General features: G+C 41.8%; 1 protein-coding gene across 1 annotated transcript in view; it reads right to left on the bottom strand.

Annotated features, from left to right (window-relative positions):
* The window catches only part of RYR3 (ryanodine receptor 3), a 529,413-nt gene that overhangs the window by 220,185 nt on the left and 288,115 nt on the right, over positions 1-21,113 (bottom strand). The window contains exons 21-26 of the mRNA XM_084776329.1: positions 14,053-14,269; positions 9,214-9,318; positions 7,233-7,336; positions 5,990-6,073; positions 3,545-3,704; positions 1,667-1,814 (exon numbers count right to left, since the gene is read on the bottom strand). Coding sequence (XP_084632455.1) covers positions 1,667-1,814; positions 3,545-3,704; positions 5,990-6,073; positions 7,233-7,336; positions 9,214-9,318; positions 14,053-14,269 — 818 coding nt within the window. The remainder of the gene's footprint in view (positions 1-1,666; positions 1,815-3,544; positions 3,705-5,989; positions 6,074-7,232; positions 7,337-9,213; positions 9,319-14,052; positions 14,270-21,113) is intronic.

Raw genomic sequence — 21,113 nt, 5'->3', positions numbered from 1 at the left:
GTCACTTGAATTTTTGATCTTAGCCACTCTGATGGGTGTAAGATGGAATCTCAGAGTCGTTTTGATTTGCATTTCCCTGATGACTAAGGAGGTTGAGCATTTCTTTAAGTGTTTCTCAGCCTTTTGATATTCCTCTGTTGAGAATTCTCTGTTTAGTACTCAGCTATTAAAAACAAGGAATTCCCGAAATTTGTAGACAAATGAATTGGACTAGAAATGATCATAATGAGTGAGTTAACCTAGAAGCAGAAAGAGTCAAATGGTATATACTCACTTATATTTGGACACTAGCCCAACGGGCATGTCCCATGAAAGTCTTCACTCACCAGGAAAGTGGGACAGAGGGGAGGACATCCTACTGGGACTCTAGGTGAGAGAAGCATGGGAGAATGGGGAAATACAAGGATCCAGAGGGTCCTAGAAACCTACAAATAGAACATTATGATGGGTGGATCTGGGCTCAGGGGTCGTGCTCAAAATATGGCACCAGCCAATGACAATATATGCAGTAAACTTCAAACCCCTACCCAGATCTAGCCAATGGACAGGACGTTCTCCACAGTTGAGTGGAGAGTGGGGTCTGACTTTCACATGAACTCTGGTGCCCCATATTTGACCACATTCCCTGGACGGGGAGACCTGGTGGCAATCAGAGGAAGGATAGCAGGCTACCAAGAAGAGACTTGATACCCTATGAGCGCATACTGGAGGAGGAAGTCCCCCTCAGTCATAGTTATAGGGGAGGGGAATAAGGGGAAAATGGGAGGGAGGGAGGAATGGGAGGATACAAGGGGTGGGATAACAATTGAGATATAATATGAATAAATTAATAAAATATATTTTAAAAATACCTGTCAATAGGCATGCAGAGGTTCAAGTCAGCACTAAAAGGGGGAAGTGGGTGTGAGTTCCCACTCTTAACCAAGTGGCTCTCCAACTGGCAACCATTTGCAAAAGAAAAATCAGTTTTTGCTAATGGAGTCTCACTGGATATACCAAGGGCAGGATTCATGCCCAGCAGTGGACAGCCAACACAAAAGAAACTCAATGGTGTTTCGTAGATACTTTTGTTTCATGTTGCTTTGTTTGAACATTTTTTTTTTAAATCTTACTTGTCTTTTGCGTGTACATTTTGGTTTTTGATTTTGTGCTTTTATGGAATGTGTGTGTGTGTGTGTGTGTGTGTGTGTATTAGTGTCTTTATGTTCTAAAGAGAGAAAAAGAAGGTGAAGGCATAAAGTTGAATATAGGGAGGTGAGAAGGATCTGGGAGGAGGTAGAGGGGGAATCAGGAATATATTATGTGCATTTTCAATTAAAATATCTGTCAGTGGGATGGTGCTTTATAGAAATTAAAGTTCCACACCCTAAAATATACCACTAGGCAGCACAAATTGGACTTGATGGGTGATAGAAACACAGAAAGGGCACAGAGTTGGAAGGAGGGGGAAGGTGAGGGTTATCTTAAGAGTTAGGGGAGGAACATGATAAAAACACATTGTATGCATGTATGAATTCTCTAAGAATTAAGTACCACATTTTAAGAACTGCACATTAAAAACATACCATTTCCAATAGTACAAATTAGACCCTTTAAAGGTAATATTTCCCCAGAAGAAGACATGCTTAGTAAAGCGTTGTGAGAATGGATGGCCACATCTTGTTACCTAGTTCTTGGTCTGATGGTTCAATGCTATATCCATAACCAACAAACGTCCGTACAGCTTCACGCAGGCTGTCCCTGTTTGATTTCTTGGTACGCTCATCTAGTAATGCATATGGCACCAGACGGGGGTTTCTCTTGTTCTTCAGATCCTATATGAAGCCAAAGGAAAGGTGCCAAGAAAACACACTTCAGTTTTTCAGGCAGCCCATCCTACCCACATACTCCCGTCTGCTTGGCTGGCTTATTCTGGCCTATTAGATTTTCCCCATGTGGCTTGATATTTAGCCCTGTGCATATTTGCCACTTCTCTTCAGGATTAAATGAGTATAAAAGGAGAAATCTTACTAATGCTCAAAGCCAGCATTGAAAATACACTTTAATAATGCCAGCTTGCAAATAAAATGAAGCGTCATGAAGCTGGCTAGGCACCTCCATTCCCAAGGTAAGGCTGACGGGAAGAGTGTCACTATTCCCTTAAGGAAATTCATGCCACTATTTAACTGCCAACACCCCATCACAACACCATCTTAAGTCATCAGAGAGACAGTAGAGAGAGTGGCAGATGCAAAGTGTGTCCACCTCATCACAAAAGGGACATTGTATACTGGAGTCATCTGTAGTTCCTTAGGAGAGACTATGACAAGAGTAGTGGAAGGACAACAGCAGGAAAAGTTACTCAGACCATGATGCATTGTCCACTGTTCAAACCTCCTCATTACCAGGCCTTCATGGTTTTCATAGCTGTATTCTTCTTGCCTTCCAGATTTTCTGGAAGTTTGGAAGAGTTCATAGTTTGAAACTGAAATATCCCCCATAGCCTCACATGTTTGAGCATCTGGCCTGTAGCTGTCTTGGGAGCCTGGGGAATCGTTTAGGAGGCAAGGCTGGGATGGTCCAAGGGTGACACTGAAGGGAGTGGGGGATAAGCATCCTGATCAAGAAAGATACACACAGATGGTGCTACAAGTTCCTGTTGCCACAGTCTAAGCTGCTGCAGCCACGAACTTGCCCTACCACGATGGACAATAATGTGAAATGATGAACGCCATCCCTGCCGCTCTCTTTATTTAAGCTGCTTCTGCTGGGTATTTGTCACAAGTGATGAAAAAATTTAACACAGAGGCTGATGCATGTGTTAGCTCACGTGGCCTTTCTGAATACTCACCATTAGTGATTAATAAAATGAGGAGAGTATTTTTAGGGAAAGACTTGGGTGAAACGGCTTACAGTGAATCCTGATTCTAAACTCTGCCCAAGTTCTTGCTATGAGCCTAGCTGTTAGGTCACGTCATAATCAGACCAAGAGTTCTGCTTCTGCCCAGTGATCCCTAGTTCAGTGGCCTGAAGTGTGTATTATGCGTGTGTGACTTTTGGGCAGGTTGCTTTATTCTTTTTCTAGGCTATTTCCCCCTTGCATTTACCTCAGTGGTTGCTATTTGGGGGCCATCTCAGAACTACTGCTGACCCACGATGTTGGTTTGTTCTTACATCCCATGCCAGAAATATTACTGGCTTAGGATATTGATTTTCTCTTAACCCTGGCCTTGAACAGTATCACAAAAAATTAACTTTCTACAGTGAAAACAATATGACGGAATGAGATAAAGTACACACAGAGGGCAATGCATTTTATCAGAGAATCTCTAAGTAAAGGAAAGATAATCTGTATCCACCGAAATGATGCCTGTAGTCAATGTCAATGTGACTGTTACAAATTTTACCTAGTGAATGATTCTATAAATAATAAACAGACCACACCGCAAGGTATAGAGTGTAAGGGCAATGCCCACATTCCAATCTAACATGCTCCATAGTAAAGTGACATTTTGATGGATGGCCAAATCTACTTCTCTAGCATGCTTGACCCAACACTCCTCACCTGCTGAATGCCATAGGTCCATCCTTGTTTTATTCTGTCCTTTGCCCAAACATTGTGTGCATTTTCTGCAAGTTTATCCACTAAAATTTCTTGAGGTGGTAACAGCTTCACATCAGATAAGTCCAAAGGTGTTGGCTTATAGCCATTGGACATCATATAGCTACAAGTAAATGCAAAAGTATATACATTTTGAATAGACACACATGATTCTCATTTTCTAGGTTTTTATAGAATTTATTGCTTGAAAATTTCATATAATATAACACATCTCTCTATTATCTCCCTCCAATTGCCTCCATGCTCCCTCCAACACACCTCACTTCAAATTTTATGCCTTCTTTTTTTTTTAATAATGCATTTAGTCCAGGTAGAACTTCCCATATCTGCATGGGTGTGGCATCATCCACTGGAGCATGGGTAAGCTACCAGTAACCACTCCTCAGAGGAAAGTGACTCTCTTTCCCTAGCAGGCAGCCACCAGTGGCCAATAGCTCCTCAGTGGCGGGTAGTGTCCCTGGAACTCCTCCCACTTCCTGTTGAAATATTTTGCTGGCCTGATCTTGTGTAGGTCATCTGCTGATAACCACAGATATTTCTACAGTTAACCACAGCTGCTCTGAGCTCATGCTATGTTAAGAGGACAGCATTTCACAGCACTTCCTCCCACCCTCTAATTTTTCCCGTACCTTCTTCTGGGGTGTTTCCTGGGCTTTTGGTGTGGCGGTTAATACAGTTAATACATCTATGGCTGAGCACTAATGGTCACTCTGAGTACCATAAACAGTATTGAGTCTCTGTGTTAACCAGTTTTATTTTACTAATATCAAATATATGTAATATTCTATATATACATATATATGCTTTAGGATTATGGATACACACACACATGCACACCTGTGTTTGTGTGTGTGTGTGTGTGTGTGTGTGTGTGTGTGTGCTAATGAGGGCACAGACAAAAATCTCTCCTTTGGCTGATAGATAAAACAAACTCTACTTTGAGTTAACAGATGAAGCTCCTAATGTGCCATCTTATGATTAATATATTTCATAGATTTCAAAGAATAAATGAAGAAAATAGTCAATGCAAATCCACCATACATGTAAGAAACCTACTTATGTGCCCTGCAAAAGACGGACACATTCTGCATGTTGCGACATTATCAGAAATGCCTCCATTCTACTTAGGAACACACAATGTTAAAACTATATTGGCAAAAAATAAAACTTTGAACCAAAGGCTTTCTTATAAATCAGCATAGAATGGTAACGCATTCTTGCAAAGCCCAGCTTTTCCTCTTGGAATTAAAACAAGCCATGGCAGCTGGAAATATGTGAGCATGAAGTGAATTTTGCGTTAGTACTCCATTTCAGGATCCGCAGCCTCAGATATCTATTGTTTGCGACAGCATGCAAATGTGAAAGAGCTTACTATGAGTCAGGTAGATATATGGTATGAGGGGGAAGGTTGGGTAGACTGTGAATAGGGGAGCTATCTCAGAGCAGTTAATTACATCCATGTGGGAGTATGAGTCCAGAGATGCCCAAGGGCTTTAGGATTACTGACTGCCTAGGCTAGATCAAGAACTTGCATGTGATAGTCTAAGGCCATTTCTGTAGAGAACACTCTGGACAGCATGAAATGCAGAATCTATGTAGTCATAGGGGACTGTCCTGTGTCCACCTTCTCAGAACAGCTGCTTCTGGCAGCCTCAATATGTATCAGTACGCACAGCTTCTAGTAACCTCAGCTAGGAGTGTGCCTCTCCAGATACCATCTTTTAGATACAATTTCCTTGATGCCAGGAGCTATGCGTGAGAGTGACTCATCAGCTTGGGAGCTTAAGAAAGATGGGGATGGTGAGCCTTTGATTAAGGCTGGCGCTGCTTTGGCTCCAGTCATGGCACTTGTGTTTTACCGTGTGTGTACCCAAAGCTGGCACTGAGGAGCCAGAAAAGAAACAGTGACTGAGCCAGCAGATGTACCACTGAGCAATTACCTGAATGTGTGAAGTTTCCTGAATGTAGAGGTGGGAGAGACAGTAGGACACACAAATATGGAGAGGCAAATGGAATCTCGGTACAGATTTCCATTTCCATAAAGGATTTATGTGTTAGCCCAGTGCCAGAGGAGTGGGGTGAATCTCTGCAGTGGCCAGGAACCATTTCCGAGCTCTTTTGCCAACTGCTTTTCCTATCCACCAACAGCTCTGTATTACCTCCCAGCTCAAAAGCAAGCACAGTGGTATTAGATCTGGAAAGAAGGGGTACAAAGAAAGGGGACTTCTTTTGCTTTGCGCATCTTCTGAGCATCCCAGTGGCATCCACCTAACTGGAGGAATATTCTAAGATGCTACAAAGTATATGGTCTGTCATTTGTCCTTGTACATGGGCCTCCAACCCTCCCAGCTTTTACATTTAGCTCGAGCCATTAGGAAATTCACCTACTTTTTGGGCAGTTTGACTTTCTTTAGATCCTCTTCTGCAGCCGGGTTAACATGAGCAATGTGGCACCCCAGGGCCAGCAAGGTTCTGTGATGTAACACAGGGAAGAGACTGGTGTCAACTGAAAGATGAAGGCTAATAAGAGTCCAAACCCACGTCTGATCTGGGTCGGTGGACAAAAGCCACTCATTTAGATCAGAGGTTGCCCACCTTTTCCGTAAAGAGGCAGACAGCAAGGCTTTATGTACCATAGCTCTCTGTCACGGCTACCCAGCTCTGCCATTATGGAATAAAAGTGGCCACCGATAGTATGCAAATGAACGAGCTGCAATGAAAATGTATTTATAGAAGCAGGTGGCTGGTTTACTTGTCCCATAGGCCATAATGTGCCAACTGCTGATCTAGACCATAGCAGGCATAAGAACATGACAGAGAAGCTTGTTAACTGCCCCGCGTGGAGACATTTTCGAGTTTATAAATTCACTTTGAATTATACCAAGGACTTGATTTCATGGAATAGACAGGACTCTAACACCAAATCTTTAGGTCAGCAAATACTTGTCCCGTGGTGTCTGTATCTTAAGCTGTATGCTATGTACCAAGACGCATAAAACTGTTTCTTCAAAAAGCACAGTGCAATTAAAGGCAGCATGTATGTGAGCCTATGAGACAAAGCAGCTTACCTCTTTGTTACTCAAAAAGACAATGTTAAGAGTGTTCTGCTCTGACAAAGAGCAGGGAGAGAACAAATCAAAACAGATGACAGACACAAAGGGAATTAAAAACAGGAGTTACTGGTGTGGACCAGGATGTCTAACTCTTTTTTTTAGGATCATGAATGGGATTCTGGCACAATTGAAAGTTGGTTTTAAAAACTTGGGACTTTAGCAATCAAACTGTATTTTCCTTTGCTTTCAACACTATCTTATTTTTCACTTGATTTGATGGTAGTGACAGTGACATTTGGTCCATTGATTCTATTTCTCTCTTATCTCTTGCCCTCTGCCTCCTGCATTTTTTTCTTATTTCCAGAAAACAGCAAGTGGCCTCTGGAGAAATATATATGCTAAATAATAATGTGGGCCAGCTCCTCACCATGCTAAACTCTGTGACATGAAGAATCACTACTGCCTGTGATTTATCACTGTGTTTTGTTTGCAGACAAGAGGGACACTCCTTTGCAGTTTAGTTATAACGCATCAAATCATCCACCCACTGTCTGGCCCACATTCAATTAAACACTCACTTCAAGGTTTCAGTTGACATTTGCAGGTTATAATTCTTCTCAGTTTCAGGGAGCTTTGAAAACTCCACAAGGCAGGGATGTTGTCTTTTGTTGTCATCCCGGATCTAGGTGACAATGTAAGAAAGAAGAGAATTTAAGTTTTGACAGCTGGCACTGCCCTGAAAAAACAAAAACGAACATCCTTCAAGGGCCCAGGCAATCCATATCAGGGCGGACAAAGACAGCGACTTGTTGATAAGTGATTCTCGAAGGAGCCGGTACCCATGGTTCCCAAGTTGTCAATGGCTTGACTTGGGGATTTACTTCTGGGCAGGTGTCTGCACATAGAACATAATTTTCCAGAGAAGCATTTTACAAATGCTAGGCATGCTTTTGTTAAAAATTCATGTCACCATGATGGTACTGGAGGGCAGCAGGCTTCTGACCACAAAGGGCTAAAGCTATGGACCATGTGTAATCTCAAATATTTTAATAGCCATATTAGAAAAACAAAAGGATTAGATCAAATTAATTTTAACAACATACCTTATTTATCTCAATATATATAATATACTATTCTTTTTATGAGAATAAGAATAAAATAATGTAAAAACTAGTCTTAAAAATCCAGTGTGAAGCTGGGCATGGTGGCACATGCCTTTAATCCCAGTGCTTGGAAGGGAGAGGCAGGTGGATCTCTGAAGTCAATACCAGCCTGGTCTATAGAAGTTTCAGGACAGCTAGAACTATTTCAAACAAACCAGAGAGAGGGAGAGAGAGGGAGGGAGGGAGGGAGGGAGAGAGAGAGAGAGAGAGAGGGAGAGAGAGAGAGAGAGAGAGAGAGAGACAGACAGACAGACAGACAGACAGACAGACAGAGACAGACAGAGACAAAGACACAGAGAGAGACACAGACACACACACACACACACACACACACACACACACACACACACACACAGAGAGAGAGAGAGAGAGAGAGAGAGAGAGAGAGAGAGAGAGAGAGAGAGAGAGAGCAGTGTGAGTTTTGCATCCACTACACAATACATCACAATCCTGATTAGACACTTTTCAGCCGCTTAGCAGCCATATGTGGCTTGTACTGAACAGCATGGATCCAAGCAGTAACTTATTCCTTCACTCATTTAGTCATTTAATAAATGCTTGAGTGTGCTAATCTAGATTTTATGATCTTAAAAATTAGGGTGGATTGCTCCATCCCGATGAAGTCAATAGTCTAATGATGTAGGAAGTAGGGAGAAAGTATTTGTAAGAACGAATGCCATTTAAAATTACAATTGTGTTGAGTTCTCTGAAGGAGAGAAGTCAAGAGCACACTGCAGAGAGGTGATCTTTGAGAAGGACAATGTTTGATGGCAGCTAGGGACATACATACATGTTAGAGTGCTGCAGCCTTTTCAGTAACTAACAGCAATATGCATCATTAGGGAGTGTAAGGGTCACGAGAAGCTGTAAAACTCACCTATCCTTCTGCCTCCAGAAGTGACCTCATACAAATCACAGAGCAAAGCCATTTTACATTCTCTCTGAAAAACGTTTTCTAGTGCAAGAGACTCCCTAACCTGTTCCGGTCCCCATTAATCTTAGTGATACATCTGAAAGGCACGTTAAACAACTTCTGATTCAATGTGATGAATCAGCCCGCTACCTCCACCCACTGGACTGCTTTTCCTGAAGGGAAGGAGGAGAAATGTGAGAGGTGTGGAGGAGTGGCTGCATCCACAGTTCGCTAGGAAAAAAAAAAACCAGAGTTAGGAGGTAGGCTGGGAGATGGGTCCCCAGTGTGCCTGGGAAGAGCGCATCTCTTCAGTGCTGTCTGCAGATGGTCCAAAGAATGGGCTGTTACTGAATTCTGTAAAAGTTAGACAGGTTGGAGGAAGAGGGCGTTTAGGTTCACGCATGCCCATTCTCAGTCAAATGCCCAAGGGACCCTTCCTCACAATATGGCGATCCACCTGGGGCTGGCCATCGAAGCACATACTTTGCCAAAAGTCCAGCCGAGTTCTATTTTATTCATTCCCCAAAGCTCGTGAATATTTTCAGCCAGTCTGTCTCGGATCTTCTCTAGGTGAAGCGGCAAAACAACCTGAAGGAAAAGCAACAAGAGAAAAGCCAGAACTACAAGAATGAACTGGATTGAAGTCTGTGCTGTCCCAGCTGGATTCACTACGAACGAGGAAGAGGGGCTACACTGGCCAGAACTTAGTACCTGGTCTGAATCTGGCCCTTCCAAACTTCTCAAGTTATCCCAGATGGCTACTGCCTTACAGCTCTGTGCCCTCACAGAAACTGAATGTTACCAGAGCTCTCCAACACACAAACCTGAATTTGATCCCTTCCCCAAACCAGAATGCAAGGAGAGAATCAACTCAAGAAAGCCGGTCCTGATCTCTACATGTGCCTTGTAGCATAGGAACACACACACACACACACACACACACACACACACACACACACACACACACACATACTCTCTCTCTCTCACATACACACACTCACACATATGCATGCATGTGCACACACACGTACTCTTTCTCACAGGCACACACTCTCAATTATGGGAGTGGCTAGAGGAAGTATGTGGAGAAAATATTTTTATAGAAAAATATATACATTGTGTTAAATTCTCAAGGAATAACATATATACTCACACACACTCACATACAGACACACACACACACACAGACACACACACACACACTCATGTACATACACATTTTCTCATACACACATTCCATGCCATTCAAGTACTTATTTAATACACGTACTCCCTTGGGGAAGCCTACCCTGAAAAGCTGGTCCCCTCAGGGAGTTTCTCTGCTTTCCTGGTACTTGGTTTCTTTCTCCCCATAGAGGCCACAAGCTGAGGGCCCACTTTCTTTTATTCTATTTTTCTTAATTTGTTGTCATTATTGTTATTTTTATATCTATGGCTTGACAGTCCATAAGGAATGAGAGATCCAAATAAAAAACAGATTCTAACTTCCTTTGGCTCTAGGAAGATGGCTAACATTGGACCCATGTTTGCTTGGCAGCTCTTAACAGGAGCTGGGACCCAGATGTCTACCTCAGGACATGTTGTGTGCTTGCCTTTCCAACTCCAGTGCTTTTTACAATGATTACTATGGTTTCTATTTCTAAAATTCCATGATTAAAAAAAATCTCAATTATGGGGGTGGCTAGAGGAAGCACGTGGAAAAAGTTTTTTATAGAAAAATATATACACTGTATTAAATTCTCAAAGGAACAACAAAAATATAAAAACATTTGAACATAATTGTAATCTAACTATGAAAAAGTCATTTGGGTCAGTGGCGTGAAGTTTTTGATGAGGATCACAATGGGGGATTGTTAGTAGACAAATTATAACTATGCACTGGTTTTGTTGGCTAACTAAAGGCCATCTGTATAAACTAAGTGTTCCATAGTTGATCGCAGCCCCAAAGTGGATTTTCAGGCTACAGGAACTAAAATGCTTCAGAGAAAGGGGAAAACTCAGTTACTAGGGAAAGAAATCCCCACAAAAAGTCTAAATCATAATCTTAGTGGTTTTAACTGGTAACATGGGACAAACCAGCATGGGTCTGAAAACTGCCTCCTGGGAGTCTCAGGCCCGTAGCATTTGGTGAGGGGCTGAGGAGGTAACCAGGAAGGAATCTAGCTGGGCGAGGCATTAAATGCTCTAGTTAATAATTATTAACCTGCATAAAAAACTAATTTTTAACCTGCAAAGTATTCCTTAGTGTGCCCCAGGGAGGACTCTGAGTGTCTTCTACTTAAGTTCTCCTTTGACATTAATTTCACAGAATGATAGGCTCTAAGAAAATTACAAGTTATTCACAGTAATGAACAACATCGCTTCAAAGAGTTCACAGCAATAAACTACATCTCTTCAAAGAGAAGTTTCCTATGGACTAGGAGCACTGCCTTTCTTACGGAGATCGTAAAACTCAGATTTGAATCTAGACATCAAAGCTCCTAGGACTTGCATGGTCATCTCCTTCATTTCCACATCTTTACGTCTGCATTCTCCTAGTCACTTTTCTGGTTGCTGTGATAAAATACACTGACAAAAAAACAAAAAAACAAAACAAAACAAAAAAACTTACAGGGAGACTGGGTTTATTTCAACTCACAGTTGTGGTCTGCCACAGGAGGCAAGGGTACCATCCATCACTGCACCAAAGTCAAGCTGACAAGAACTTGAGGGGATGGCTAGTCACATGGCAGCCACAGTCAGAAAGGAGAGGGAGATGAACGGTTATGCTCAGCTAGCCTCCTCCTTTGTACAGCCTAAGGGATAGTGCTACCCTCTTTGGGATGGTTCTTTCCACCTCAATCTATTCACGATAGTCCACCACAGGCATGGCCAGAGGCTAACCTAAAATGGAATCCCTCATCACTGTGCCTAGAAGCATGTCTTCTAGGTGGTTCCTAATACTGTCAAACGGAGAGTCAACCTCACCATCACATGCATGTCTAGAGAGCTCTTCTTACTATTGGGTCAAGCACTCTCCTTCCCCATCAACACGTTCCCTCATCTGTTTGAATTCTGTTTTACCTAGTCCCTTCCAGGAAGAGGTCTTTTTAACTTTATGTTTCTGATAGGTTAGCAGAGGCACAAATAGGTCTGTGCTCACTGGAAGGTACTCCTGGCTGACTCCCTAAAGCTTCCTGTCTGTGAAGAGTCCAGAATACCAGCATATGTCACTAGGGAATAAGGGTTATTGTAAGATGAAGGTATCTTGGAACCAGCTGCTGCCCAATGTGTTCTGTTCCCCTATCTTGTTAAATGAAGAACTTTCCCAAAGAATCCAACCATTTCTTCCCAGGGGAGACTGACCATTGCCACCAGAGACACGTGAGCCCCATACCCAGACAGATGCTGTAAAAAACAACCACATCTTCCCCATTGTTCCCCAGAGTTGTAGTTTTTCCCTTCCACTTATTCCCTTCCTCACTCCCTAGTAAGAGAGTCTATATCTGCAAAGTCCCTGAGCTGCCTTTCTTTGTTAACTCTTCCCTAATTATAATACGGGTTCTTCTCTGCCAACCTGTTAGCCCAAGTTTAATTTGTACACCATCAGTTTCAGAACTCAGAAGGACAGAAAGCAAGCTTTTCTTCTATAATGTCTACCACACACAGGGATGATACTCTCTGGCTCCTAGGATCTCTTGTTAAAAGCCCCTCAGTTTCCTAGCAAAGCCCTCCTCTAATCCCAGAGGTTGAACTTAGGTGTCAAAAAGAGAAGAGAAATGCAGAGTTTCCCATTTTATAGAAAATTAAAATTACTGACTGCAGGAGGGGAGAAGCAGACTCATGATTCACGTATCATTGGGCATGATGACATAGAGATACAATCCCAGGACTTGGGAAGCTGAGGCAGGAGGCTGCCACGAGTTCATGGCCAGGCCTGGCTGCATACTGAGTACAAGACCAGCCAGAGCACCAGAATGTAATAGGGTTATATGAATGCTATGGACATGCATACTAGAGTTATTTTATATGTGAAAAGAGACATTATCCATATATACTGTTAACTCTAAGTGCTTTAGAGGTGAGTTTTTAAAAAATTAGTCTTCTATAGTAGTGGTTCCCAATCTGTGGAGGTCACAATCCCTTTTGGGGGTTGAACAAGCCTTTCATAGAGGTCACATACCAGATATCCTGCATATCAGATACTTACATTATGATTTGTAACAGTAGAAATTACAGTTATGAAGTAGCAATAAAATAATTCTATGGTTGGGGGTCACCACAACACGAGGAGCTGTACTAAGGAGCTGCAGCATTAGGAGCATTGAGAACCACTACTCTATGGCGCGTAAACAGTGATTTAAATAGCATTGGTGGAGTGGAGGAGATGGGTCAGTTGGTAAAGGCAGCACAAAGGCCTAAACTTGATCCCCAAATCCATTTAAAAATGCCAGGGTTCCATATTCTTGTAATCCTAGGACTGGTGTGAATCCACAGGGCCCCTTGTCTAGTCAATCTAGCCTAATAGGTGAGCTTCAGGCCAACAAGAGACCCTGTCTCAAAGGACATGGAGGCCTTCCTAAGGATGGCACTCATCTGACACACACACACACACACACACACACACACACACACACACACACACACACAAACACACATGCACACACGTGCACACACACATGCACACACATATATACACACATGCACTCAAGTGCACACGCAAGCTCACCACCCCAAAGTATACCCACAAAGTCACAAACATGCACAATCACACACACATATTTAAAAAAAAAATGGTATTGGTGTGTAAAAACCACTGAAAGCTTCTGCAAGCTCCTTATCACACCACACGGACAGCATACCCACTTGCCAAGCACCCCCATACGGTCCACACTATATTCTCCCTGTTTTATTTCCAACTTTCCGCCTCCATTTTCTTCCTTCTCCCAACTGTTCATCCATGTGAGACTTGACACTGGCAATTGTCCCTACTTTACGTTTCTGCTCCCAACCCTTATTCAACCCATTGCTGTTACAGCAGCCCCTCCCATGCTGCTGTTACGTCACTGTCCACTACTCCTCTCCACTTAAGCTTCATGAAGGTCCAGATTGAATTCCGTCTGTTCTCAGACTCTTAGGAACATCCCACCCTAAAGGACATGCATACTGTTTATTCTGCATTTATTACATTTGACTTTTTTAAAGATAACTTATTTGCTTCTTATATAGTCAACTTGGCTGTGGAGTCTCAGAGAATATTTGATATTTCTCTGCATCATTTCAAAAAGTACAGTGCCTCAATAGTCTCACTGAGATTGCCTGTCATTTGCAATTTGGGCTTACCTGAGTGGTGTCTATGGGGCATGGGATGAAAGATGCTTGTGAGAGGAACTGAGTGGTACCCAACAGATCCCTAACACCATCAGCATCACGCTTATATTCTTTGACAGGCTCCAATCTCATCTTCTCCTTTGGAAGTAAGGCTTCATAGCAAGGGGCATAGCCAGAGGGAGGCAGGAACTTAAATTCTCCATGCCGACCACCCATCAGGAAGCGCACTCTGTCATTTCAAGACAGCAGAAATGGGAGGTGAAAAAGTACCGTACCTCAAATAAATAAATAAATATTAAAGGTTATATACACACTCAAAACCATGCTATTGGGAACTCATCAAACTCAGATTCAGCACAGCAAATATCTTCATATATAGATACAGCTACATAGAGAACTGAGTGTCCAGGTACAATCCTCAAGTGAACTTCAATGGCATGCTCTTTTTTTTTTTTCAAATTTTATATTTTAGGTTTATTGTAACATTTATATTTTATTCACCCAGGACCAAAAGAATTCAGGAGCACTATCAATCATGATACCAGTCATCAATCAGAGTTGGGGGTTCCTGAAAACTACTAATTTTGATGATTTGTGCACATTTGGAAACATCCAAGATAACCTCACACCATTTCTAGACTCAGAGACCTCCAAACCACCCTCAGCCTCTACACTTCCTTGGAACAGGACTGAGGGCAATCAAGCAGCACTTTACAAAGTGCGATGGTAAACAATTGCCGTGTAAAGGAAGAGAATGAATGAACTTCTCAAAACTCAATAATATCAAGGGCTAAAAGATACGTAGAGATTAATCAGTACTATCGTTCTTGTAAAGGAGAGTATAATTATTCCATTTTTAAAAGTAACTGTAGTGATAGTAGGTGTCTATAAAATGCTGAATGTTTCAATGGCATGTTCTTACAAGCTTTGTTACACATAAACCTCTCGGTGTTTATCCTTACTGTAGTTGGTAATTACAGCAGACATTACTGCAACATTGTTTTTCTGCATAAAAATCATATTGAAACTTCACCATAGACACATGTATTTTTCCTTGAGATACATTACCAACATGCTCATTAAAAATATAATAAAATTACGTAGATAAAATAGTACATGCTGCATGTTCAGGCAAAATATGCAGTACTAGAGCTTTCAACACAGCAAAAGGCGGCAGTTCCCAGAGAAGTCATATGAAGGCAATAGTAGGGGGTGGTTGTAGGAGGGTGAAAAGGCAAACAGTTGCTCCCTGGGATGTCACTGCCTTCCAAAGGGGCACCATTGCTATGTTCGCATTCAGGCCTGACACTGTGGTCCACCCAATTTCAAAAGCAAAACCTGGTTCCACAACTTTATCCCTTTCCATGCACACACTTGATCTAACAGCAATTTTTAATAGTATCAATTCTAAATCCAAAGTGAGCCTCTGGATGCTGGAACCACCTTGGTCCAACCTATTCTCATCTCCCATAGAAGGAGAAAGGACTATTTGGAGATCATACTAATGGTAGGCAGACATTAGTTACCAACACACTAAAAGCATTTCAATATTCTTATTCAGCATTCTGGGTGAATTTCAGTTTTCTACATATAAAGGTTAGGTTATGCTAAATGCCAACATTTTCTTGAAAAGAGGAAACCACATGACACCACATGACATTGGCACTTCATATGATCCTGGCCTAGTGACTACAAATGTAGCTTTCGTAAATCAACTTCAATTACATAAAATAGAGGAAGTAGACCACAGTTTTAAGTTAATAAAACATGGTAAGATATATAGTCCTTGGAGGCTCAACAATACTCTCAATATAAACGTAGTGTGGCATTTAACATTCGTACAATACTTCCCTCTTTCCATTGAAGAACAATGGCTGAGCCTACACAACTCACACCTGGCCTGCACTGGGGATTCAGTGATATACAACATATCTACTGTCTCCTAGTATCACAGGCCAGGTTTTCTAGCAGATAAATAGGCTTAATCATCTGATAGACTAAAGCAGAGATATGTGAAATAGTTCCAAGAAGTAGGAGGCTTCTAGAGATAGCAAGAAAGGCGTCTCTGTGGAGAAGTCAGTTGGTTGAAGATGTGGAAGAAGAGAGTCTCAAGAGGGACACACGCAAAGGCCCCAAGGTAGGAAACTATATAGTGCTATGGGTGATGTCACTATTAACCCAAGGAACGGGAGAAGAAATCTGAGGGGTGGGGCTGCAGCATAAAGCAGTCTGTATGCCCTGGCAAGGAGTTTGGCTTTACTCTAGGTAGGAAGCTGACCATGGGGTTCAAAGTGAGGAAATAGAATATTCTTCTAGCAATCCTACATAGACAGGTCTGAGGACCAAATAGCAAGCTCTTGACATAGTCATAAGGAAAGGAGGGTAGGTTGGACCAAGGTGATTGAATCAGCCAGTGCTAGTTTTGTTTTGGCATTAGGACTGGTAGGAATTGCTGGCATGTCAGGTGGATGTGTGGAGGGGGTTGATATAAGTGGAGGAAGGTTATGATGAGGCAAAGCTCTCACGGCAGGACACTTTGCACTAGGCATAACTTCCTTTAATTAGAGCATTCTGGGAGGGGAGCCATGGAAGAGATTCTCCATGTTGGCTGCCTAACTGCAATTGTGGAAATATCCCAATTATGAATCTGAAAAATAAAAATCCCTCCAAGCGAGAAATGTTAAGTTTTTTTTCCTTCCCAATAAGAACACAGTATTGAAATGGCCTTTTATAAAATGCTTTTAAAAAATTAATTATAGAAATCACACAAAGCCTCCCACTTCCCTATTTTAAAGCACTAAACAACAAAGGTACAGAATTAGAACCACTGTTGTCCCTGGGAGTGTGCCTACATGAAGTGTTATGCAATGCAACAGGGCATGACTTATTTGTATTAAGAATATGAGCAGTGATGCTAAAACAAAATTGAATCATTAGGATGTAGTGTTACTAATTTAGTGAACCTTCTGGAAATAATGACTAAACCACAAAATTATTTTCTGAGAACCTCCCAGTTGAGTGGAGTCTAACAGATTGTGTTATTGACATGCTGAAAGAATAGGGTAGAAGTTGATCTATCTAAGTAGAGAAAAATAGTAAGAGAAGTTACTCACCCCTATCCCCTCTCCGATGACCTGTCCTATAAGAAGTTCCCAGGGTTGAGAGCTCAGGAAGCAAGAGTGTTGGTACTTGGTGCTCTATGGATTGCCGGAACGCATAAATGGTCTCTTCCGTGGATTCTAGCCAGATTTAATTATTCATAAGCACTCTTGCCAGTTAAGTTTAGTTTGGAAATTTCTCTTGTGTTTTAAAATATGCTGGGTAGATAACAAATCAAGACTGTTTGGCTTCAGTGCAGCATTTAAAGAGAATGGTGCTTTCTGGTTTTTATGCCCCATTATTAAAATGAGAGTGATAATTTGGCTATAAATCGCATCTCCCGTAATGGCCCCAAGTATTGTAAAGTGAAAGATTCACACAGGCAGAAAGGAACGCTTATTGCTTCCTGGGGCACTGGTCTTCAGACATCATGGTGTGCTTCACTGGGCAGAGACAAGGGTGTGTACTGCTTCCGATCTCTTGCTGGACCAGAGCCCCTGTACCCCAGCAGGTGGAATTGAATCAGCACAGACCCCAGGAAGACCCCAGCTGTTGTTGGTCCTTCTCTCACTACTCAGGAACAACCTGATAGAGTCTGTGGGAAAGGATCCAGCAAACAGCCACCAGTACTGGTGGATCAGACTGTATCTGTCCCAGTGAGTCCAGATTGCAATAACATGTTAAGTTTGAATATAACAATTAGAATGAAGTAAAATGCTCCGAACCTTAACTACGGAATCTTTTATTCACTGATTTGGTACTAGAGAACATATTGAAGCCATAACCTTGTGCCTGCTGGGCAAGCATTCTCCCACTGAGTTATAACCCAGACTGAAGTACAGTATTGACTGATGTAGGTTCTCTAAGTTTTAGCAGAGGTCCAGAGGCCGACCTATGGATCCATATTGTAGATGCTCAGTATTTCTATACTCTCGAGTGAAATGCTGGGTCACTTCCACAGAGTACAGCAAAACAGCTGTGAAGAAAGTTCTATCAGCCTTAAGTTGTATCCATCTCCAGATTGAGGAGGGAAAAGACCCATGCAGAGAGAACTGCGGAGGACCCAGAGGGTTTGTCCACCCATCTGAAGCTGCCCGATGGGCGTGTCTGAGAAAACATCTCCATCCCCTGGAGTTCAGTGGGCGTAACAGAGCAGAAGTGAGCAAGAAGAGGGTATTTAGGAGAGATTTGGCCTTTTGATCCGAGCCACACCAAAGCCTCTCCCTGAAAGGACGGAGAAGAGTGACTCATCCTTTACCCGAGGACTTCTGTCTGGAAAAAGGAATGGCTCCACAGGGGGCAGAAGTCCAGGACTGGGAGAGAAATGAACAGAGGCATGCGCTTATGGCTATGCCAGAGATCACAGAAGGGGAGTCCAGCATGCAACTCACTAATAAATCCACTACAGCGGTGAGAGGCGGCAGTTAGAGTAAGTGCCACCCGATGGCACAGAACCACATGAGCACTGTACCAATTCCATAGAGCATGGCAATTCTTAGATAGGCATCTCTGGACTCCACCCTAGAAAGTTCTGAAACAGGAGCTGGCTTACTGGGTAGGGGGCAGTTTCCTGAGAGTCTAGCCTGGACTCCTCACTGCAGGGCTGAATTGGATAAGCTTTTGAATTTTCACTGGCTACAACTCTGTAATTCATAATAAAAAAAGTTGAAGGGTTTAAATCATTGACTGCAGTGTTTTTATTCCTAACAGGAGCAATACAAACTAAAGTACCCATACAAGAACTCACTCAGGGTCAGACGTCCAGAGCATAGGTTTCCAGGAGTAGAAATCAAAGTTACATGTACCCGTTTGTTTCAATAAATCCTTCATTGGACATTTAATCTTGACCTTATTTTAAAAAATAGCTCTGCCACATTCACAACTGAGAACATAAAACTGAAATGTAAATTTCTTTTTTTTTAAAAAATAGGTGTGTTCCCTGCTTTCCAGTATCCTTTAAATTTCTCAGCTCTACCAACCATTAAGTAGAGAATTCAAGAATTGTGTTTATTAAAGTGAATTGTTCCTTGTCCTCAGATTTCCCCCTACATTAACTGATTTTGTAAAATTTTATTTTATTATAATTTATTCACATTACATCCTGATTGTAATCCTCTCACTCTTACCTTCCGGTTCCCATCCTCCCTCCCTCTTCAGCCCTATTCCCCTCCCCTAGACCTCTGACAGATGGGGTCCTCCTCCCCCACTATCTGACCACAGCCTATCAGGTCTCATCAGGATAGCCTGCTTCCCCTTCCTCTTGTTCCCACAGGGCCTCTCTGGCAAGGGGCAGTGATCAAAGTTCCTGTCAGAGGCAATCTCCCACTTGTTCTTCCCCTGTGCCCCCTTCCCCCTTTGGAGAATGAGCTGTCTATCGGCTACATCCTGACTTCTCAACAGAGACCATGAAAACTAGGAGCTCCAGTAACCGATTTAAAAAGACAATTTCATAGGAATTTAAACTGCTTTGACATCCCACATCACCCCAATCAGAATGGATAAAAGATATGAAAATAGCGAGGATTTCTGATAAGGATTTGGAGAAAGATGAACCTTAATTTACTGCTGGTGGGAATATAAAGTTGTGTAGTCAAAATGGGATCAGTCTGGAGATTTTTTTTTCAAAAAAAACTCAAAATAGGCCCATATGACCTGGATATTTGACTCTTGAGTACATTATAGAAAGAACTGGAAGTCAGCTTGCCACAGAAATGCTTGAACTTCTGCATTTATTGCTACACTATTTTTTTTCTTAAAAGCAGTCAGGATATTGATGGTTGAGGAAGATGTGGTATGCACACACAATGGGATTTTATACAGCCATAAAGAAAAATGAAATCATGACTTTCTCAGAAAGTAGATACAACTAGAAATCATTATGTTAAGTGGAAAAAGCCAGAATTAAAAAGAAAAGTATTGAATGCTTTCTCTTACATATGGAGCTTAGATTTAAAATTATGTGCATATATACTATATATCAGATTGACTAATGAAATTGGAGAATATATATATATATATATCCACTAAAGTACTATTCCATTCGTCTGAGGTTCTTCCTTGAACTCAGATATTAGGAAGATTTTTTTTCTTCCTAACAAATTTATGAAGATAAAGTTTTTTTCTTCTCAAAGATAAGCAGTCATAGCCTCCTGGAAATAGAAGAAATTGGAATGTGTAGGGGAAAGTTTTACTTGCTTGAGAAAATTTGAAAACAAAAGGAAATGGCACCGAAAAAGCTATGCTAGCATTTACAATTTTCATCTTGGAGATTTTTGCCTGATAATTTGCAGAAGCAATGGAGATACCTCTCGTCAGATTTGAAAGATGTATCAGTGAACAAAATAACAGTAACAGTGGAGACAAGATTTGCCATCCTCCTAGCATTTTCTTTCATCATCCTGCACGGTTACCATCCACAGCTATGTAGCAAGCGTGGAGACACTTTGCAGATGTCTCAGTCTTGTGGCTGCTGTTTAACCCCTCTGGGATAGCTAGGGTAGTGGTCCAAAGAGGAAAAGCATGCAGGTTAAGAGGGGATTATTAGCAAGCTTTTGCTGACCTGAGTCTAATTTAATAAGTCATGATTCATAATTGCATCTTTACTCTGTAATGCTAAGACTGGAGAGCAATCTGAGTTATGGACATATTCGTATTTTTACTGGCTTGCATGTGATGAAGGCCAGGGCAATCCATCCAGTATTCATCTTGTTCTCTGCAGCAGTATATTTATCTCAGCAATAATTTCCGCAGCATTGACCACAGCAAGCTGGAAATAGCTAAGCCGTAGGTTATCTGAATTTTAGCCAAGTCTGGTGGATACCAATGAAAAGTAAGCAGCAACCACAGCCACCAACTGTTTTTGGAATTGTTAAAAATATTAATTAGAAGGGGCTGGTAACAGTTATATAAGATGATTTAATACATCAAAAGGGGAATGTACAGCTGTAAAATGTATTCTACTAGAGTAAATAAGT

Source organism: Acomys minous, assembly GCF_964271855.1.
Source record: "Acomys minous genome assembly, chromosome: 3".
Taxonomy (NCBI): Eukaryota; Metazoa; Chordata; class Mammalia; order Rodentia; family Muridae; genus Acomys; species Acomys minous.
This window is presented reverse-complemented; position numbering and strand designations above follow the sequence as displayed.